General features: G+C 38.8%; 1 protein-coding gene and 1 non-coding gene across 2 annotated transcripts in view; one reads left to right on the top strand and one right to left on the bottom strand.

Annotated features, from left to right (window-relative positions):
• The first annotated feature begins 996 nt into the window (after positions 1 to 996).
• Positions 997 to 23,589, top strand: part of LOC101593617 (acyl carrier protein, mitochondrial-like) — a 37,167-nt gene continuing 14,574 nt past the window's right edge. The window contains exons 1-2 of the mRNA XM_045149059.1: positions 997 to 1,120; positions 18,593 to 18,721. Of these exons, the coding sequence (XP_045004994.1) occupies positions 997 to 1,120; positions 18,593 to 18,721 (253 nt within the window). The remainder of the gene's footprint in view (positions 1,121 to 18,592; positions 18,722 to 23,589) is intronic.
• On the bottom strand, positions 14,706 to 14,812 carry LOC123461090. The gene has a single exon (XR_006637408.1). It is a non-coding gene; the product is annotated as a U6 spliceosomal RNA (small nuclear RNA).

Raw genomic sequence — 23,589 nt, 5'->3', positions numbered from 1 at the left:
GGTGGCCAGTGAGCCCCTCATATTTGCCTGCCTCTGCCTTCTCAGTTCTGTGAATTATAATTGTGTGCCACCATGGCCAGCATGTTTTTTTTTTTTTTTTTAACATGGGTTCTGGGGATTGAACTCAGGCCCAATGCTTGTGAGACAAGCACTATACCCATTGATTTATCTCCCTAGATTGACATCTTGTATCTTAATTGAAGACTGTGGTAACTTTTCAAGTGGACTGTCATGATTATACAGACATAAACGTTAGCCAATTTCATGAACATATAAGGAGTCTTTATGTTTGAGCTCATCTATTACCTGGACAGAAGGAGGACATATCCCACTGGGAAATGCATGAGTTCCTCCCCAGCCACCCCATCTGGAAATTGCCATTATTTAACACCATCTGCCCCCAAAATCCATCCTGTCATCAAGGGTTTTGTACACTCACAGGACCATTATTTTTCAACTTAATTACTCGTAGCAGATGGAGAAGGCTGAGCAACAGAGGCTGTGTAGTGGAATGGTTAAGGCACAGCCTGCAGAACCATGTTGCTGGGGTTCAAGGGCTGGCACTATGACTGTCTGTATGTGACTGTGGGCACAATACTCATGTTGTCAGTGTCTCGTCTATAAAGGGGTAGAATTATATGTACTCCATGGAGTTATCACGAAGATTAAAAAATCTAATAGGTTTGAGAGTAGAAGGCTGGAGAGAAAGAGAAGATAGCTTAGTCAGTGTAAGCTATAGGGACATGATTTCAATCCCCAGAAAGTAAAGCTGGGCATGTATTTATAATCCTAGTGCTGTGAAGGTGGAGACAGGTAGATCTCAGGCTTACTGGATATTGAGCCTAACCTTACTGGGCAAGTTCCAGGTCAGTGAGAAAGCCATTCTCAAAAATCAAAAGGTAGATGGAGGTGCCCGAGGAGCAACGTGCAAGGAGTTCTTGTGACTTTCGCATGTGCATGCACAGAAACTCATGTGCCTGCATGCACACAAGCAACATGGACATACGAACAGAGCAGAAGAATTACTACAACATCATTAGAAAGCATCAGGTAGCGAACACTCAGAGAAACCCCATTAAATGTGGAGGACTTTCTGTTACTGAAGTGACTGGAAACTTAGGTTTCCTAGACACCATTAGAAAAATGAGCACACACAAAAGGCATTCCAGAAAGTGGTAGTTGTTTTGCTCTTATCAGAAAGTCTGAATTAGACAAATTCGGGTAAAGATTTTAGCTTTTCTGTTTAATTATTGTCTGCTTATTTCAAGAAAGCAATCAATCCCAGCCCAGACTACATAGTGTTTGATGAAAAGGAAGAGTACAAAGGAAAAGCTCAACAGAATCAACTAGACAAAAGAAAACTCTACTCTGACCCTGGATAATCTTCTATCACATTTGACCAGGGCCCCGTCGATTGCTATAATGATGAAGATAATCACCACAGCCATGTGTTGGGTATCGTGATAGGTGCACAGTTTATCTCTGATAATCCCACACGAGGTCAACGCTGTCAGATCCACTTTAGACAGAAGCTGAGAGAAATTAAGTAACTTGCTCTATGTCACATGAATAGAAAGATTATGTGACTAGATAGTCTGAATTCTTAAAGAAAAATTGTATAGCACACTCAGATTCCAGATAAAAATTATTCATATTTGATGACATGGGTACTTGTGATAGGCATATAAACAATAAGACAATCAGTAAAAATATAACTTGGATCTATATCATACCTGAAATAACACATCAAACTAATTTTCAGTCACAATTTATCAACTTGGCATCAGTGTAGTTTTCCATAATAATCTCAAAATTAATCCAATATCAAAGTCAAACTTATACTTGACATATTACAACCACTCTGAATGCAACTGAAAACATGCTTAAACTTTCTCTCAAAGAGGGTACAATACCTTTAAATGTTGTTCATACGTCTCATTTGGCATCCCATATATCTCATGTTAGGTAAGAAGATAAAAGAAAGAAAACCAAGATTCTGATTAATGTGTAAACAGTCAAATTCATCAGGCTGGAGATATGGCTTAGCAGTTAAGTGCTTGCCTGTGAAGCCTAAGGACCCTAGTTCAAGGCTCCTTTACCCAGGACCCACATAAGCCAGATGCACAAGGGGGCACATGCATGTGGAATTTGTTTGCAGAGGTTGCAGATTCTGGTATGCCCATTCATTCTCTCTCTCTATTTTTTTTCCTCTTTCTCTCTCAAATAAATAGATAAAAATAAACAAAAATTAAATAATCACAGCACTCAGAAGGCTGAGACAGAAAGTAGCTGTGAATTCAAGGTCAGCTTGGCCTACAGAGTGAATTCCAGATCACTCTGCCTCAGAAAACAAACAAACAAACAAAAAATAAAATAGTTCATGGAGCTGGGACTATTGCTCAGTTGTCTATCTAGTATGCAACAAGCCATGAGGTTGATTGGGCATGGCAGTGCACACCTGTAATTCACTTACTCTGAAAGCAGAGGCAGGGGACAGAAATTCAATGTCATCCTTAGTTACATATTGAGTTTAAAGCCAACTGCTCTTGTGGTTGCAGTTGACATCTACCTATCATCTATATGTCTATGTATGTGTGTATCTATCATCTATCCATCCATATCATATCAATTGTGATAAATTCTCACTACACAGCTCAAGTTGGCCTGGAACTCATTCTCTAGCCCAAAATTGCCTCAAGCCCAGGATTTTCCTGACTCTGCTTCTTGGGCATTATCCATCCTACCTGGCTTTGCACCTGACTTTCTTCTGACTGCAATAAATGTGAAGAACCTAGAGCAACCAGGTTTGTTTTAAGAGGTAGGGTCTCACTCTAGCCTAGGATGACTTGGAATTCACTAAGTAATCTCAGAGTGGCCTTGAACTCACAACAATCCTCTTACCTCTGCCTCCCAAGTGTTGAGATTAAGACATGTGCCACCACGCCCAGTGTTAACCTCCAATTTATTGTAGTCATTGTTAGTTGTGTTCCCGGGTGGAAGCCTTCTTCCTTTGCAGCTAAGAACTTTATACCAGCACAACCATCACAGGGACAAAAGCTAAATTTTTATTAGTGGGTCACTAAGGAAAAGCAGGGTAAAATAACACCCATTTTGGCCTCTTGATTCTTAGGCCTACAAATCCTTGCTATGGAAGAAATGTTACCACATATTGCCTGCACTTATGCAAGCTCCCAGACAGCATTGCCCCAAGCTCCTTTGTGGAGCCATCCAGCTGGCTCTGTCATTGTATTAAGATGATTCCACCTCTATATTCAGGATGAGAGAAAACATGGCACAGCTAGAAAATCTCATGAGCATGGAACAGTTGCTTCCTTTTATTTTCTGTGAAATGAATTCTTTGATCCAAAGTAATACAGAAGGGAATAGCACAGTGATATACAAGACATTGTGTTAGGTCATGGGTAGGTGGTAGGTAGGAAAAACAAAAGCATTTCAGGCCAGAAAGGCAAATTTGTAGCCAGAGTACATGTGCGTTAGAATTAGAACAAAGTGCTGTCTCTTGCATTTTGGAAATGGGTCAATGTATTTAACCTGCCACTAGGCAATTGATTAATTGCCCTGGGTGAATGGTGATATATTAGTGACTCAGTGCTGGATTTTACTGCTGGCTGATGGAGTGCTCAACAAGAGTCATAACTAGATTGACCTTGATGAGTGGAAGTCTATGTTACTGAGTCTTTGCATAACCTCCATCTCATCTATTGCAGCCGCATTGTTCAGGAATCCATTGGGTAGTGATGGGAGTAGCTGGGGAAGGAAATTGACTGGTATCCACAAAACATGTCATTCCTTCTCTTATTGTTAAAATTCCCTTTGCTGAGGTCAACTCTTAGTAAGCATTCACACGAGATACTCTTTGACTTCCCAGAAAGTCAATTTTTGTATTTCATACATTTCCTCATAATTTGTCACCAATCATGTTTTCCCAAGTTCTTCACCATTCAAACCATCTGAGAAAGACTGAACCATATGCTAACCACACCAATTTTTTTCTTCATCAGTCAGCTGCTCATAGGGATATAGCTATAGATGCAGGCTGAATTAGAGGTAATATAACAAAAATCATAACACACATATTTGTGATATTTTCTCAGTCTACTTACTTAAGCCTTCAGAAATTACCTGAGAGTGGTCTTCTTTCTTGTGCATGGCCAACTTTATGGTTTGGTGACTCAGTTAAAAATGGGCTGTTCAAATTTCATGATGTTTAGATGGTCCCTGGTTACCAATTCCATCTTTTAGAGACTATAAGCAAGTTAAAGTAGTTCACCAGAGAGAGAGAGAGAGAGAGAGAGAGAGAGAGAGAGAGAGAGAGAGAGCAGCTATCTGCTGAAGATGGCAGTATTTTTTTTCCCACATCCTATGACTGATGCCATGATTCACCCACAGTATTTTTCCTACCTGTTATCAAAACTTCAAGTACCATAGTATCTTCTGGGTCTAATATCAGAACAGCTTACATAATAACCCAGACCTGCTGTAAGAGTTTTCTTTTATCCCAGGCCCTACTCAACAGTGGCATCATTTCACATCATGCACAAAATGAGCTACAGCACACTTGCACAGGGATTGTTGCTTCCAAAACTCAGACCTCAACTAAGCATTGAGCCTTACTTTTAGTCATAGGAGAAGCCTTATGGTCAGGAAATCATAACCAGGGAAGATAAAGGAACTTGAAGCAGTTTAAGGTTAACAGTCCCCCACCCTGCCCCCAAGGGCCCCCAAAGTAAACTAAAAGTGGCTGAAGGATAAAACTGTCCTTAAACCTATAAGGGGGAATCTGCCATTTCCTTATCTCATTTTGTGTAAAGGAGTTCCCTCTCTGGATCTCTTCTTTAAAAACTTGTCTCCTCCCTAGATCTCTTACTCCCTAAAGGAGTTACCTTCCTATAGCACCCCCATCCCATCAGAGTCACCAGGTAGATTACCCACTGGGGACCTCTCCAGTTTTATAGGAACTCTGACTTCTTTCCTTCCCTATGTTCTATAATACTCTACAATAAAATATTTCTAAACTTTATCCTTGGGCTGGAGGGATGGCTTAGCAGTTAAGGCATTTGCCTTCAAAGCCAAAGGACCCAGGTTTGATTTCCCAGGACCCATGTAAGCCAAATGCACAAGGAGCACATGCATCTGGAGTTCATTTGCAGTGGCTGGAGCCCTGGTGCACCCATTCTCTCTCTCTCTTCCACCCTTTTCCCCTCTTTCTCTCAGTCAAATAAATAAATAAAAATAAAATATAAACTTTACCCTCTATAGCCTGTGGATTTAATATTTTTTTTTTCAGGTAGGGTCTCACTGTAGCCCAGGCTTACCTGGAATTCACTATGTAGTCTCAGGGTGGCCTCAAGCTCACAGTGATCCTCCTACCTCTGTCTCCCAAGTGCTGGGATTAAAGGTGTGCACCACCACATCTGGCTTCATTCTTTGAAATTTTTAAAATTAAAATCCTGGAGGCCATTGACTCAGTGGAAGTTTGGTGTGACCATGACCACTTACCACCCTAGTCTCCACTGATCTGGGCACCCCAAATTCTTTTTCTTCTAACATTTTTAAATTTTTTTATTAATTAGTTTTGTACTCAGTAAATACAGTCAAGTTGGTACCATTGTTAGGCTCGTCCATGTCCTACCCCTTCCCCCTGGCCCCTCCTTGTTGAGGTATATGGTTCATGCATTGTGAAGTTAGCCCACACTTATGACACCCCAAATTCTTTTTTTTGTTTGTTTTTTTAATCTGTAATTTTATTTTTATTTATTTTTTCTTTTCACAATTTTTATTAACATTTTCCATGATTATAAAAAATATTCCGTGGTAATACCCTCCCTCCACCCCCCACACTTTCCCCTTTGATATTACATTCTCCATCATATTACCTCCCCATCTCAATCATTGTAGTTACATATACACAATACCAACCTATTAAGTACCTTCCTACCTTCCTTTCTCTTCCCTTTATATCTCCTTTTTAACTTACTGGCCTCTGCTACTAAGTATTTTCCTTCTCACACAGAAGCCCAATCATCTGTAGCTAGGATCCACATATGAGGGAGAACATGTGGTGCTTGGCTTTCTGGGCCTGGGTTACCTCACTTAGTATAATCCTTTCCAGGTCCAACCATTTTTCTGCAAATTTCATAATGTCATTTTTCTTTACTGCTGAGTAGAACTCCATTGTATAAATGTGCCACATCTTCATTATCCACTCATCAGTTGAGGGACATCTAGGCTGGTTCCATTTCCCAGATTTTATAAATTGAGCAGCAATAAACATGGTTGAGCATGTACTTCTAAGGAAATGAGATGAGTCCTTAGGATATATGCCTAGGAGTGCTATAGCTGGGTCATATGGTAGATCAATCTTTAGCTGTTTTAGGAACCTCCACACTGATTTCCACAATGGCTGGACCAGATTGCATTCCCACCAGCAGTGTAGAAGGGTTCCTCTTTTTCCACATCCCCTCCAACATTTATGATCATTTGTTTTCATGATGGTAGTCAATCTGACAGGAGTGAGATGGAATCTCAATGTAGTTTTAGTCTGCATGACTAGTGACGTAGAACATTTTTTAGATGCTTATATGCCATTCATATTTCTTCCTTTGAGAATGCTCTATTTAGCTCCATAGCCCATTTTTTGATTGGCTTGTTTGATTCCTTATTATTTAACTTTCTGAGTTCTTTGTATATCCTAGATATTAATCCTCTATCAGATGTATAGCTAGTGAAGATTTTTTCCCATTCTGTGGGTTGCCTCCTTGCTTTTTTCACTGTGTCCTTTGCAGTGCAAAAACTTTGTAATTTCATGAGATCACAATGACTAATCTGTGGTTTTATTGCCTGAGCAATTGGGGTTGTATTCAGAAAGTCTTTGCCAAGACCAATAAGTTGAAGGGTTTCCCCTACTTTTCCCTCTAGCACTTTCAGAGATCCAGGTCTGATGTTAAGGTCTTTAATCCATTTGGACTTAATTCTTGTGCATGGAGAGAGAGAAGAATCTATTTTCATCCTTCTACAGGTATATATCCAGTTTTCCCAACACCATTTGCTGAAAGGCTGTCTTTTCTCCAATGAGTATTTTTGGCATTTTTATCGAATATCAGGTGGCTATAGCTACCTGGACATACATCTGGGTCCTCTATTCTGTTCCACTGATCTACAAGTCTGTTTTTGTGCCAGCATCGTGCTGTTTTTGTTACTATGGCTCTGTAGTATAGGTTAAAATCAGGTATGGTGATACCACCAGTATTATTTTGTATTATTTTAGATATTCGAGGTATTTTGTGATTCCAAATGAGTTTTTGGATTGTTTTTTCTATTTCTGTGAAGAATGCCTTTGGAATTTTGATAGGGATTGCATTAAATGTGTAGTTTGCTCTTGTTAAGATTGCCATTTTCGCAATATTGATTCTTCCAATCCAGGAACAAGTGATGTTTCTCCACTTTCTAGTGTCTTCTGCAATTTCTCGCTTGTGTGTTTTAAAGTTCTCATTGTAGAGAGTCTTTACTTCCTTGGTTAGGTTTATTCCAAGGTACTTTATTTTTTTGTTTTGATGCAATTGTGAATGGGAGTGATTCTCTGATTTTATCCTCTATGTGTTTGTTGTTAGCATATATGAAGGCTACTGATTTCTGTGTATTTATTTTGTATCCTGCTACATGGCTATAGGTTTTTATCAGCTCTAACAGTTTGCTAGTAGAGTCTTTAGGGTCTTTGATATATAGAATCATGTCATATGCAAATAATTATAACTTGATCTCTTCTTTTCCAATTTGTATCCCTTTCATGTGTATCACTTTCCTTATTGCTATGCCTAAGACTTCCAAAACTATATTAAATAAAAGTGGAGGCAGTGGACACCCTTGTCTTGTTCCTGATTTTAGTGGAAAAGCTTCTACTTTTTCTCCATTTAGTAATATGTTGGCTGTAGGCTTGTCATAAATAGCCTTTATTATATTGAGATATGTTCCTTCTATTCCCAGTCTCTGTAGGACTTTTATCTTGAAGGATGTTGGATTTTTTAGAACACTTTCGCTGCGTCTAATGAGATGATCATGTGATTTTTGTCCTTCAACCCATTTATGTAATGTATTACATTTATAGATTTGCGTATATTGAACCATCCCTGCATCTCTGGTATAAAGCCTACTTGGTCAGAGTGAATAATGTTTTTTTTTTTTTTTTTTTTTCTTTTCTTTCTTTCTTTTTCTTTTTTTTTTTTCTGTTTTTTTTTTTAATTTTTATTAACATTTTCCATGATTATAAAATATATCCCATGGTAATTCCCTCCCTCCCCACCCCCACACTTTCCCGTTTGAAATTCCATTCTCAATCATATTACCTCCCCATTACAATCATTGTAATTACATATATACAATATCAACCTATTAAGTATCCTCTTCCCTTCCTTTCTCCACCCTTTATGTCTCCTTTTCAACTTACTGGCCTCTGCTACTAAGTATTTTCATTCTCACACAGAAGCCCAGTCATCTGTAGCTAGGATCCCCATATGAGGGAGAACATGTGGCGCTTGGTTTTCTGGGCCTGGGTTACCTGACTTAGTATAATACTTTCCAGGTCCATCCATTTTTCTGCAAATTTCATAACTTCATTTTTCTTTACCGCTGAGTAGAACTCCATTGTATAAATGTACCACATCTTCATTATCCACTGATCTGTTGAGGGACATCTAGGCTGGTTCCATTTCCCAGCTATTATAAATTGAGCAGCAATAAACATGGTTGAGCATGTACTTCTAAGGAAATGAGATGAGTCCTTTGGATATATGCCTAGGAGTGCTATAGCTGGGTCATATGGTAGATCAATCTCTAGCTGCTTTAGGAACCTCCACACTGTTTTCCACAATGGCTGGACCAGATTGCATTCCCACCAGCAGTGCAGAAGGGTTCCTTTTTTTCCACATCCCCGCCAACATTTATGATCATTTGTTTTCATGATGGTGGCCAATCTGACAGGAGTGAGATGGAATCTCAATGTAGTTTTAATCTGCATTTCCCTGATGACTAGTGACGTAGAACATTTTTTTAGGTGCTTATATGCCATTCGTATTTCTTCCTTTGAGAACTCTCTATTTAGCTCCTTAGCCCATTTTTTGATTGGCCTGTTTGATTCCTTATTAGTTAACTTTTTGAGTTCTTTGTATATCCTAGATATTAATCCTTTATCAGATATATAGCTGGCGAAGATTTTTTCCCATTCTGTAGGTTGCCTCTTTGCTTTTTTCACTGTGTTCTTTGCGGTGCAAAATCTTTGTAATTTCATTAGGTCCCAGTGGTTAATCTGTGGTTTTATTGCCTGAGCAATTGGGGTTGTATTTAGAAAGTCTTTGCCAAGACCAATATGTTGGAGGGTTTCCCCTACTTTTTCCTCTAGCAGTTTCAAAGTTTCCGGTCTGATGTTAAGGTCTTTAATCCATTTGGACTTAATTCTTGTGCATGGCGAGAGAGAAGAATCTATTTTCATCCTTCTGCAGATATTTATCCAGTTTTCAAAACACCATTTGCTGAAGAGGCTGTCTCTTCTCCATTGAGTATTTTTGGCATTTTTATCGAATATCAGGTGGCTATAGCTACTTGGGCTTACATCTGGGTCCTCTATTCTGTTCCACTGATCTACATGTCTGTTTTTGTGCCAGTACCATGCTGTTTTTGTTACTATGGCTCTGTAGTATAGGTTAAAATCAGGTATGGTGATACCACCAGCCTCTTTTTTGTTGCTCAGTATTATTTTAGATATTCGAGGTTTTTTATGATTCCAAATGAATTTTTGGATTGTTTTTTCTATTTCCATGAAGAAAGCCTTTGGAATTTTGATAGGGATTGCATTAAATGTGTAGATTGCTTTAGGTAAGATTGCCATTTTCACGATATTGATTCTTCCAAGCCAGGAACAAGGGATGTTTCTCCACTTTCTAGTGTCTTCTGCAATTTCTCGCTTGAGTGTCTTAAAGTTCTCATTGTATAGATTCTTTACTTCCTTAGTTAGGTTTATTCCAAGGTATTTTATTTTTTTTGATGCAATTGTGAATGGGAGTGATTCTCTGATTTCATCCTCTGTGTGTTTGTTGTTAGCATATACGAAGGCTACTGATTTCTGTGTATTTATTTTGTATCCTGCTACATTGCTGTAGGTTTTGATTAGCTCTAACAGCTTGCTAGTAGAGTCTTTAGGGTCCTTTATGTATAGAATCATGTCATCTGCAAATAGTGATAACTTGATTTCTTCCTTTCCAATTTGTATCCCTTTTATGTGTGTCTCTTGCCTTATTGCTATGGCTAAGACTTCCAAAACTATATTAAATAGAAGTGGAGACAGTGGACACCCTTGTCTTGTTCCTGATTTTAGTGGAAAAGCTTCCAGTTTTTCCCCATTTAGTAATATGTTGGCTGTAGGCTTGTCATAAATAGCCTTTATTATATTGAGATATGTTCCTTCTATTCCCAGTCTCTGTAGGACTTTTATCATGAAGGGATGTTGGATTTTGTCAAATGCTTTCTCTGCATCTAATGAGATGATCATGTGGTTTTTGTCCTTCAACCCATTTATGTAATGTATTACATTTATAGATTTGCGTATGTTGAACCATCCCTGCATCTCTGGGATAAAGCCTACTTGGTCAGGGTGAATGATCTTTTTGATATACTCTTGTATTCTGTTTGCCAATATTTTGTTGAGAATTTTTGCATCTATGTTCATGAGGGAGATTGGTCTGTAATTTTCTTTTTTTGTTCTATCTTTGCCTGGTTTTGGTATCAGGGTGATGCTGGCCTCATAGAAGGAGTTTGGTAGGATTCCTTCTTTTTCTATTTCCTGGAAAAGCTTAAGAAGCAATGGTGTTAGCTCTTCCTTAAAAGTCTGGTAAAATTCAGCAGTGAATCCATCCGGGCCTGGGCTTTTTTTAGTTGGGAGATTATTGATAACTGCTCGGATCTCCATGTTTGTTATAGGTCTATTTAAGTGATTAATCTCATTTTGATTTAATTTAGGTAGGTCATATAGATCAAGGAAATCATCCATTTCTTTCAGATTTTCATACTTTGTGGAGTATATGCTTTTATAGTATGTCCCTATAATTTTTTGAATTTCTCTGGAATCTGTTGTGATGTTACCTTGTTCATCTCTGATTTTATTAATTTGTGTCTCTTCTCTCTTTCTTTTGGTCAGATTTGCTAAGGGTTTATCAATCTTGTTTATCCTTTCAAAGAACCAACTCTTTGTTTCATTAATTCTTTGGATTGTTCTTTTTGTTTCTATTTCATTAATTTCTGCCCTAATCTTTATTATTTCTTCCCGTCTACTACTTTTTGGTTTGCCTTGTTCTTCTTTTTCCAAGGCTTTAAGGCGAAGCATTAGGTCGTTTACTTGCGACCTTTCTAATTTCTTAATATAGGCACTTAAGGCTATAAATTTACCTCTTAGAACTGCCTTCATTGTGTCCCAGAGATTTTGGTATGTTGTGTTCTCATTATCATTTGACTCTATAAATTTTTTGATTTCCTTTTTGATTTCTTCATTGACCCACTCATCATTTAGTAGTGTATTGTTTAGCTTCCATGATTTTGTGTATGCTCTGTAGCCTTTCTTGCTACTGATTTGTAGTTTAATTCCATTGTGGTCAGATAGAATGCAAGGAATTATTTCAATTTTCCTGAATTTGTTAAGATTTGCTTTGTGTCCTAATATATGGTCTATTTTAGAGAATGTTCCATGTGCTGCTGAAAAGAATGTATATTCTGCAGCCTTTGGATGAAATGTCCTGTATATATCTGTTAGGTCCATATCTTCTATGACCTCATTTAGTCCAGATGCCTCTCTGTTTATTCTTTCCCTGGATGACCTGTCAATTGATGAGAGTGGGGTGTTAAAGTCACCCACCACCACCGTGTTTGGTGTTATCTGTGACCTTAGTTCTAATAGTGTTTGTTTGACGAATTTGGGAGCCCCCATGTTAGGTGCATATATGTTTAGGATTGTAATGTCCTCCTGTTGGAGTGTGCCCTTAATCAATATAAAGTGACCTTCCTTATCTTTTTTGACTAACTTCGGACTAAAGTCCACCCTGTCTGATATTAGGATAGCAACCCCTGCTTGTTTTCTAGGCCTATTTGCTTGAAACACCGTCTTCCAACCTTTCACCCTAAGATAATGTCTATCCTTTGTAGAAAGGTGAGTTTCTTGAAGACAACAAATTGTAGGATCCTGCTTTTTAACCCAGTCTGCAAATCTATGTCTTTTCGTTGGGGCATTGAGACCGTTGATATTAAGAGATATTATTGAAAGGTGTGTATTTATGTTTGCCATTTGTGTGTGTGTGTGTGTGTTACTTGTTCTACCTGTGCTCTCTTCTGTTAACTGGTATTTGAGTATGGCTGGTTTTTTCTAGGTTCCTTATATGTGTGCTTTTCCTTTTGTTCAGCATGGAGGATTCTATCAAGTATTTTCTGTAGAGCTGGTTTTGTCTTCAGATATTCCTTTAACCTGCTTTTGTCATGGAATGTCTTTATTTCTCCATCTATTTGGATGGATAACTTTGCAGGATAAAGTAACCTTGGTTGACAGTTGTTATCTTTCAGAACTTGGAATATATCACTCCAGGCCCTTCTGGCTTTAAAAGTTTGTGTTGAATAATCTGCTGTAATCCTGATGGGCTTGCTTTTGTAGGTAACTTGATTTTTCTCTCTAACTGCTTTCAATATTTTTTCTTTGGTTTGTGTGTTTGGAAGTTTGAGTATAATGTGGCGAGGAGAGTTTCTTTCTGGGTTTTGTCTGGCTGGGGTTCTAAAGGCTTCCTGTATCTGTATTGGCACCTCTTTCCCAATTTGGGGAAAATTTTCCTCTATGATTTTGTTGAAGATGCCTACTATGCCTCTGGAGTGGAATTCTTCTCCTTCTACTATGCCCTGAATTCTTATATTGGATCTTTTCATAGTGTCCCGAATATCTTGAAATTCCCACTCATACTTTTGTATAAGTTTGTCTTTCTCTTTGTTGGACTGCATTAGGTCTGCCACCTGATCTTCTAGCTTAGATATTCTGTCTTCTCCCTCATCCATCCTACTGGTGAGATTTTCTACAGAGTTTTTTATTTCATTAACTGTGTTCTTCATTGCTAGTAATTCTGACTGGTTTTTCTTTATTATTTCTATTTCTCTATTTATGTCTTGTATTGCCTTCTTTATTTCATTAAATTGGTGTCCTGCCTCTTCTTTGATTCCTTTGATTTCCTCTTTGATTTCCTCTTTGATTTCTTCTTTGATTGTTTTCATGTGTTCTTTGACCTCTTTGAACATATTTATAATTATTCTTTTGAACTCTTTCTCAGGCATTTCCTCTAACTCTTTCTCACTGGAGGACATTTCTGATGCATTAATACTTTTAGGTGGATTTATATCGTCTTGCTTTTTAGTGTTTCTTGTGTTATAATGTATATATTTTTGCATCTTGGATTAAGTTAATGCTTGGATTTTCTAGCTAGCTGTGTATTCTTAGCTGTATCAATTGATTTGGTGTAATATATTTTCAGGGTAGGACCTTAAGGTATTAGGTGTGGCTCTTAAGACTTTCAGAGTATCTACAAAGATGTTCTTAGGGGTTGAGTTTCCCTGCTATAGGAGTATTCAAGCAGGCTGAGTGGAATAATATACTGGTAGATTCTAAAATTTAGCTAAACACTGTACCCATTCCATCAAAAACAGCCCCGAGTATGTATGCAAGAGTAGTTATTATAATGACCAGATCCTCTATCAACAAAGAGGTTTAGATTTCTGGTCTGTTGAGGTATCCAAGTCAGCTTGTGACCAAGTGAGACCCTTCCCTGGTGCAATCCCAGTTACGTGAATAATGTTTTTGATATATTCTTGTATTCTGTTTGCCAATATTTTGTTGAGAATTTTTGCATCTATGTTCATGAGGGAGATTGGTCTGTAATTTTCTTTTTTTTTGTTCTATCTTTGCCTGGTTTGGGTATCAAGATGATGCTGGCTTCATAGAAGGAGTTTGGTAGAATTCCTTCTTTTTCTACTTCCTGGAAAATCTTAAGAAGCAATGGTGTTAACTCTTCCTTGAAGGTCTGGTAAAAGTCAGCAGGGAATCCATCCGGGCCTGGGCTTTTTTTAGTTGGGAGATTATTGATAACTGTTCAGATCTCCATGTTTGTTATAGGTCTATTTAAGTGATTAATTTCATTTTCATTTCATTTAGCTATGTCATATAAATCAAGGAAGTCATCCATTTCTTTCAGATTTTCATACTTTGTGGAGTATATGCTTTTATAGCATGTCCCTATGATTTTTTGAATTTCTCTGGAATCTGTTGTGATGTTACCTTTTTCATCTCTGATTTTATTAATTTGTGTCTCTTCTCTCTTTCTTTTGGTCAGATTTGCTAAGGGTTTATCAATCTTGTTTATCCTTTCAAAGAACCAACTCTTTGTTTCATTAATTCTTTGGATTGTTTGTTTTTGTTTGTTTGTTTCTATTTCATTAATTTCTCCCCTAATCTTTATTATTTCGTCCCATCTGCTGATTTTTGGTTTGCCTTGTTCTTCTTTTTCCAAGGCTTTAAGGTGAAGCATTAGGTCATTTACTTGCGACCTTTGTAATTTCTTAACATAGGCACTTAAGGCTATAAATCTACCTCTTAGAACTGCCTTCAATGTGTCCCAAAAAATATGGAACGCTTCACAAATTTGCATGCCATCCTTGTGCAGGGGCCATGCTAATCTTCTCTGTATCATTCCAATTTTAGTGTATGTGCTGCCGAAGCGAGCATGACACCCCAAATTCTTATCTCAAACTGAGGGCCAAATATGAAGGATGAAAAGATTTGGGAAAGGAGCCATAGATTAAAGGTCTGATAAATGCATTATTCCAGAGCAAGGAATGGTACTCAGACTCATCCAAAGACGGAAGCTACAGTGAAAACACTTTTAGCTCAATGTTGTTGCTGGCATGTAGCATACACAAAGTTTAAAAAAAGTAGCCAAGAAGCTGTAGGTTGGGAGCACCCAGGTAAGGAAATAAGAGGGCTTGCAGTTGTGTATGAAACAGCCTAGCTGACCAGATGAGAGGAAGGACAGGGCTCCATGGAACAGGCTCTGGATGGCTCCTATGAAGCACCTCTTTGAGGGAACGTGCAGGGTACCATCTCCCTTTCTCATAATAAGTTCCTGAACTTTATGGAAAGGTACATCTTATTTACATTCCTACCTCTAATGTCTCTTATAATGGACTGATTTGGGGGAAGAATAGCTTCCAAAAAAAATCACTGTCTATTCCAGAAAAGAGGTCACCCTGGCCCACCACAGGTAGAGAGAAGAGGATAAGTATTAGATCTAGACTCATAAGTCTGGCTACAGGAGCGACCCTGTCACCAGTGCCCCTTGGCTCAGTCCACTCTGCACTCGGGAAGGTGCACTTTTCACTCTCCACTGTTGCTTTCTCATTAGTTAAATATCTTTTTAAAACTATTAGACCTTATCATACTTATGTAATTATATTGAGCTGGGTATAGAGGTAGATTAATAGGAAAATAAGATATAAACAGACATTTTGTTATTTACTTTTAATTCATAATAAACTTGACTCTGCAACTCAGCTAAATTGGAGGGGACTAGGGAACCCAAAACTCAATTAGTCTGGGTTTGATTTGAAACGCCCCTCACCCGCAAAATTGCAGGGAGCACACAAAGGCTGTAGGATATTTGGAGCAGGCAGAGTGGAAAGGTACTCCCCTAAGCTACAGAAGGAAGGGTCTGGTGGTTAAGACAGGCACAGTTAAATGTGTTCATTGTCCACTGTCAGCAGCGGTGATCTGTCTGATCTTGCCATTCCTGGCCCCAAAGTGCCCCATAGCTTCCATGGTACTCGTGCCAACATCTCAGTCTTGGCAGCATAGATGAAAAACAGAACCATTTGCGTTTGGCATTTGCCATGAATAAGGTGTAAGATTAAAGAGTGAAAACACCCTGTAGCTCATCAACTTTCTCCCGTAGATGAACTTACCACCAGTGCCACAATGGCATGTGGTCTCCACCCTGACACCTCAATCCTAGAATAGTTCTATGAAAGCAGGAATCCTTGTAACCAAGGCTTTCTCCCCAGTGCTCAGAGCACCAGAGTTCACTACTGTCTTTGGAGCTCAGAAAAGAGCTTAAAGGAGACTCTGCCCAAAGGCTCACCATCAATAGCAGTGGTGCAGAATATGACAGGTTTGTTCATGGCTGCCAGTGGGCAGGCATTGGGTTATGGCAGCATGTGCAAGGCCAAGATATACAGTCTTGGGCTGGGGATATGGCTCTGTAGTTAAAGGCATTTGCTTGCAAAGTCAGTTGGCCCTAGTTTGGTTCCCTAGTAACAACATAAAGCCAGATACACAAAGTGACACATGTATCTGGTGTTCATTTGCAGGGGCAAGATACCACAGTGTGCCCATTATCTCTCTCTCTCTCTCTCTTCTTCTCTCTGTCTAAAATATATATATATAATGTTTGCAGGGCTGGAGAGATATTGTAGTGGTTAAAATGCTTGCCTGCAAAGCCAAAGGACCTCAGTTTGATACCCCAGGACACATGTAAGCCAGGTACACAGGGTGGCACATGCAACTGGAATTCATTTGCAGTGGCTGGAGATCCTGGCACGCACATTCTCTCTCTTTCTATCTCTCTCTTTTTCTGCCTTTCTCTCAAGTAAATAAAAATGAACTACTAAAATTTATTACAAACTAAGCAACCATAATTTTAGCTTATTAAAAGAATTATGCTATATTTGGAGTGGCAAGTCTTATAAAACAAGTTTAGGATCATTTATTTCCCAATGTAAGTATAGCTCATAAGAACAGAAGCCTAGGACTGAGGAGGTGGCTGTGTGAGTAAATTATTGCCACACAAGCAGGAAGATTTCAGTTGGATCCCCCAAATCTATGTAGAAGCTGTATGTGGTGGCACACATCTATATTTCCAATGCTCTGGAAATGGAAACAAGAGGCTCCTGGAACTTGCTGGCTAGCAGGACTAGCTGAATTGAGTTCTAGTTTCTGTGAAAGAACTATGTATTTGCTATTTAAAATAAAATTTGATTGCTTACTTGATATAAATGCAAAAAAATGTGACTGGACTACACCTTTTGGTTTGTAAGTGACTCCTTCTTGCTCTTGCCCAATGTTCCTCAAAGGCATAGCTTTTGTCATGACCATATGATTTTAATCATTTTTTCTTTGTTAGTTATGTACATATTCAGTGTGTAAACAGCACATGTTGGCACCATCCTTACCCTCATTTCCCCCTCCAAAGGGACCCTCCTCATTGGGGATGCCAATTATCATTTGGGGACATTGGTTGATACAACTCCTTTGTGTTTTAGATCCGTTTTCATCAAACCCACCACTCCTGAAATCTCTACATGACAAGCTCAACCAAAATGAATTAGTCATTCCTTAACTTTTAGGATAATACAAGTAAAAAGTGGAAACCACTCTTCTTTCCTTCCTTCCTTTCTTCCTTCCTTCCTTCCTTCCTTTCTTTCTTTCTTTCTTTCTTTCTTTCTTTCTTTCTTTCTTTCTTTCTTTTGCCTTTTCTGAACTACATATAGAGTTAAAAAATTTTTACAGGGTCTGAGGTGATGACTCAGTATGTAAAACACATGCTGTACATGCAAGAGGATCAGAGTTCAAATCCCCAGTATACATTTCTGTAACCCCAGTGCTGGGGAAGTAAAGACAGGGAATCCCTGGGGCTCACTTGCTAGCTAGTCTAGTTAAATTAGTGAGTTCTAGGTTCTGCAAGAGAGCTTGCCTCAAAGAGTATGGTCAAGCCTCCTCATAGTGGCTTTCATGTGCACCCATACTTAAAAACCTACACACACACACACACACACACACACACACACACACACACAAAATTAAATGCTAACTTGTCAAGCTTCTTAGGGTATCTTTTAGCAGCCCGAGGGCCACTAATATTTCCTGTGCTTTCTCCATCCATTTTCCTTGGTATGTTTTCTTTTTGACTGACTTGCAGGACTGAATTCTCTTGGGCATAAGTCTACACTTTTATTTTGTGTTTGTCATTTCTTTACCAAACCTGGGACTTTTATCTCTAGAAGAGCAGCCAAGTGTCAAATTTGGCCTTTCCCAAGTCTTGCTTGCAGAAGATCCTGTGACTGGTGATGTTGTCCTTTAGCCAAATGCAGAAGGCAGCTGCAGATGGTGCCATGAAACGATAGCGTGTGGAAGGTACCTCCCGCCAATCCTGGATGCCCAGGCCTGGTCAAGCCCCTGGAGTCCTGGCTGCTAGTCAAGGCCCCAGCCTTCCCCCATGTGGGACAGCATCCAGATACCTTAGGAGACTGTCTGGCAACCTGTTCCCCCAGTGGGAGGTGCCTCTTTCCTTGGCCTTGGTGCCAGCCAGCACCTGAGGAAAGAATGTCTGGCAGAATTAAGGTCTAAGGGCCTATTTGCCTCTTCACAGCCTTCAGAATATCCCTACTTTCTTGTCTTATTACTTTCTGATGCTATGTAAATCTTTGGTCTGATATTTCACTCTCTGAAACTCAGTAACACAATACCCCTCTGAAGAACGTTTTGGCTTCATCTATGCAGCATTCATTATGCCCATTTTCTGGCAGCCGCACTCCAAAGTTGCTGTCCTGGTCCATGCAGCTCTGGCGAAGACCCTGACTCCAAGTAAGGAGAGGACGCTGAAATTGGCCAGCCATTACTTTATATTCCTCCAATAATGGATTTATTGGTTCAATTGTGAACACATAACTTCTGGTGGAGATAGTTAGTGCGATTCCACACATTGTTTCAGTGTTGAACATATGAACCAAATTGTTCTGATTAGAATGGTGTTGGATTATATTGAGTGTTAACTTGATGGGACCTAGAATCTCCTATGATGTCACTACCTAGATTAGGTTAGCCTCTGGACATTCCTAGGAGAAACTACCTGCGTTAGGTAAATTGAGGTGGGAAGACCCATCTTTACTGTGGGCAGAACGATTCCATGGGCTGGGACCTGGACTGTAAAAGGAGAGAGCTGGCTAAGAGCCTGCATTCATCACTCTCAGCTTCCTAACTGCGGCTTGAATGTGACCAGCTGCCTCATGGTCCCGCAGCCCTGCCTTCCCTACCACGATGGACTGCAATCATGAACTATAACCACAAATAACTCCTTCCTCCCTTAAACGGATTTTTGACAGCTATTTTTGTTCAAGCAATAAGGAATGTAACTCATGCATAGCAACTAGGGGAAAATGACATTTTTTTTTTAATTTAAATTGGAACAAGTGAGACTAGAGCTACCTTCACCTTTGTGCTGCCACTGAGAGCCTGGGAATAAAACCAATGTGGTGAGCAGAGCTGAGAGCTAGTGCTTGGGTTCTGATGATGTTATTTCAATTCTGGGAATAAACACTGAAGAAAATTACTTCAACCCTTGGAATGTTTCTTCATTATATGAAACAAGAATTCATCTTTTTTTCACTCAATTAGTTTGGATTTGCTTTAGAAAGCCCTAAAATGACATCTATGTCTCTTCCAACTGGATACATGATCTGTGAAGTCTCAGTTGGGGCCAGTTAATAACATTTTTCTTGTGATCCAAGTCAAGACACTGACAGCCAAGTTTAGGCAAGAGAATGAATTTGCTAGGTACAGAGGTACACAATCATACATCTTCAATAGCTATTGCAAAATAAAGCAGCCTCTTCAAACATCTTAACCATTTTTAATTAGGTTGACTATCTTCTATTCTTACTCATAGGAGTTGTAATCAGACCTTTATGAGCTATGTGCTTTACCCATATCTTACCTACAGCTTTTCTTCTCTAAGTTATATTTTTTAAACAAAGTTCTTAAGCTTAACAGAATCTAATTTATTTGTGTTTTATTTTGACTTTCCTTTTCATTTACCATTCAGGATATCTTTGCCTACACAAGTTAAAGATTCTGTCCTGTGTTATGTGGTTTTTTTGGTAAATTTTATTTTTGTTTATTTACAAGAAAGAGTGTGGGAGAGGGAGAGGGAAAGGGAGAAAGAAGGGGAGAGAGAGAGAGAGACAGAGAGAGAGAGAGAGAGAGAGAGAGGAAGGGAGGGAGGGAGGAAGAATGGTTACTCTAGGTCCTCTAGCCCAGATGCTACCATGTACATCTAGCCTATGTGGGTTCTGTGGAATAGAACTTGGGTCCTTAGGCTTCACAGGCAAAACACCTTAACTGCTAAGCCTTCTCTCTAGCCCTGTCCTATATTATCTTCTAGAAGCTTTATTGTTTCACATTTCATACTTGGCTCTACAAACCATCTAAATTTGATTTCTCTGTTTTACCTACCACTCAGTAATGATATGAGTGAAATTTAATTATTTTCAGAGGAATGAACAATTGATCAGCTATCATTTACTGAAAGGGATGCACTTTTCCCATTGCTTGTCAATGGTATATATCCTACTATACAAGTGTGCGTGTGATCTTGAATTTTCTATTCTGTTTCATCAGTCTGTAATTATGTCAGTTATATGATGTTATAAACTTCTGTTTCTTTCTAATATCTTGATATATAATATCATCAAGCTTCTAATTATTTTCTTTTTCCTCAGACTACCTTAATATTCTTTGTTTATTGTTTATTTTTGGACATCAAAGAATTTCAGCCATGTATTCCTACATATATATATATATATCTTGTTGGTCTTTTTTTTTTTTTTTTTTTTTTTTTTTAGGTTTTGAGGTAGGATCTCACTCTAGCCCAAGCTGAACTGGAAGTCACTCTGTAGTACCAGGCTGGCCTTTACCTCACAGTAACCTCCTACCTCTGCCTTCCAAGTACTGGGAAAAAAGGTATGTCCTACCATTTCTGGCCTAGATATATATTTTAAATATTTTTAGAATTCATTTTAGTCTGGAGGAATGGCTTAGTGGTTAAAGGTGCTTGCTTGACAAGCCTGCCAACCTGAATTTTATTCCCCAGTACTTGTGTAAAGCCAGATACACAAAGTGGCAGATGTGTCTGGAATTTGTTTACAGTGGCAAGAGGCCCTGGCATGTCCATAATCTCTCTCTTTCTCTCTTCTCCTTTCTTTCTCTCTCAAATAAATAAATAAAATGATTTAAAGAGGACAGTGATTTCCTAATGAACCACTAGCTTAAAAATGCATTTTATTTAGTTATTTGAGATAAAATGACAGAAAGAGAGAGAGAGAACTGGGCTGTGCCATTCCCTCCTGTCATTGCCAACTCACATCAGAAGCATGTACCGCTTTTATGCATCTGGCTTTATGTGGTTACTGGGAATCAAATTGGAAGGATCATGGTCTCTTGCTTCTAGAAACAAATGGCAGACACTTGCATCACTTTTTTATGCCTGGTTCTGTAGATGACTTGGGATGAAAGGATGGTAAAGCAACCACCTTTGACTGCTGAGCCATCTGTCAGCTGTTAGGGATAAAATTAACCAAAGACACACACAACCTTCACACAAAAACCAAAGCGTCTGTAATGATATTTTCTCCTTTTACTTTAATGTTTCGTCCTCATTCTTTTGAGGAGTGGCATCTGATTAGTGGTTTGTCAGTTATTCTTTTTAATTTGTGTTTGGTGTGTAGTGATGGTTACCAAACTTAGGGTTTCCCATTTGCTAGCCAAGCACCATGGAGTTGTACCCCAGCCCTCTTTGTTGGTATTTTTTTCTCAATTTTTTATTAACATCTTCCATGATTATAAAAATATCCCATGGTAACACCCTCCCTCCCACTGCTCACATTTTCCCCTTTGAAATTCCATTCTCTATCATATGCCCTCCCCATCTCAATCAGTCTCTCTTTAATTTTGATGTCATGGTCTTTTCCTCCTCTTATGATGGTCCTGTGTAGGTAGTGTCAGGCACTGTGAGGTCATGGATATGCAGGCCATTTTGTGTCTGGAGGAGCATGTTGTAAGGAGTCCTACCCTTCCTTTGGCTCTTACATTCTTTCTGCCACCTCTTCCACATTAGACCCTGAGCCTTGGAAGGTGTGATTGAGATATTACTCAGTACTCCAGTCACTTCTTTCCAGCACTATGATACCTACTGAGTCATCCCAAGGTCACTGCCATCTGCAAAGAGAAAATTCTCTACTAAAAGTGAGAGTAGCATTAATATAAGGGTATGAAGATTAAGAGAAGTGCATACTGGGCAGTTTGATAAGCATAGTCTATACATTTAGCCAGACAACAGCAGACGTTACATCCCTAGGGCTCATGACTACCCCTGTTTTAAGTTTTCAGTATTAGGGATATATTCCCTCCCATGGAGCAGGCCTCCAGTATTGGTATTTTTAATTGTATATTTGCCTTTTATTTCAATAACCTCTTTTCTTGTTAGCTTCATTCTTATTTGTTGAGAAAAAAGCTTCCATCATTGAGTTTACCTCCTTTTTCCTTAGAGACAAACTATTGTTTCACATTTTCCTGCCAACACAACTTTTCATCTTTGTTCCATAATATTGATATGCCTTACCCAACACCACACACACAACACAACACACACACCACACGCACAGCACCACACACACAACACCACACACACAGCACTGCACACACAACACCTCACACACAACACCACCACCCAAATACCTTCCACTGTGATTTACTTTCTAATTGTGGATTGTTTAGAATTGTAAGATTGATATGAGACACTGAGTTTATATTCACAAAGCTTTTAGAATAGTACTTGACATATAGCTTTACAAAACACTTGCTACAATTTAAAAGTCCTCTTTTATGGTATGCAACAAGGTCATTAACAATACCTCAATAGTATATGCCATTGAGACTTTTAAAAATATTTTTTTCTTTATTTATTTGAGAGAGAGAGAAATAGGCAGGGAGAAAGCACACCAGGGCCTTCAACCACTGCAAACAAACTCCAGATGTGTGGCCCTCCTTATGCATCTGGCTTACGTGGGTCCTAGAGAATTGAACTTGGGTCCTTTGCTAGGATATTCATTTGTGTCTAAACATGCATACTTTGTAACATCTACTTATTCCAATTCATGTTTCAGAGAAAGACAGCCAGTGCATGCAAGCTTGGCTTTTTCCTGTATAATGTTGTATATTGCTGCCATTTCTAGGGGAATTTGGACTCCAGCTTCTTTGGCATTTCAATATGGCAGTTGTTCCCTAGGAAGCTTCCAGGCCTTAAGCATTATATAAAACCAAAAGGATGTATGTCTTAGAAAAGGGGATTTATTGGACTGGCTAACATAGTAGGGGGCAGAGCAGTCCAATAATGAATATGTGCATGCTGGATTTAGATTCAGATATTACACTCAGAGGTCAAGGAAGGATAAACAATTGCATACTAGATATCAATAGCAATCCATTTTCAACTATATGCTCTGACCTCTCCTCAGACTGTACTTTGGTTGTGAGAAAAAGAAAAGATATAGATGATGTTCTGATTTCTTCATCCACTTTTTTAAAACAACTTTCGTACTTGAACAAACATTCCCACAGTTAGAATACTTTGAAATGGAACTTCTCAGAGCTGGGGTGATGGCTCAGTCTGTAAGATG

Source organism: Jaculus jaculus, chromosome 5, assembly GCF_020740685.1.
Source record: "Jaculus jaculus isolate mJacJac1 chromosome 5, mJacJac1.mat.Y.cur, whole genome shotgun sequence".
NCBI classification, from domain to species: Eukaryota; Metazoa; Chordata; class Mammalia; order Rodentia; family Dipodidae; genus Jaculus; species Jaculus jaculus.
This window is presented reverse-complemented; position numbering and strand designations above follow the sequence as displayed.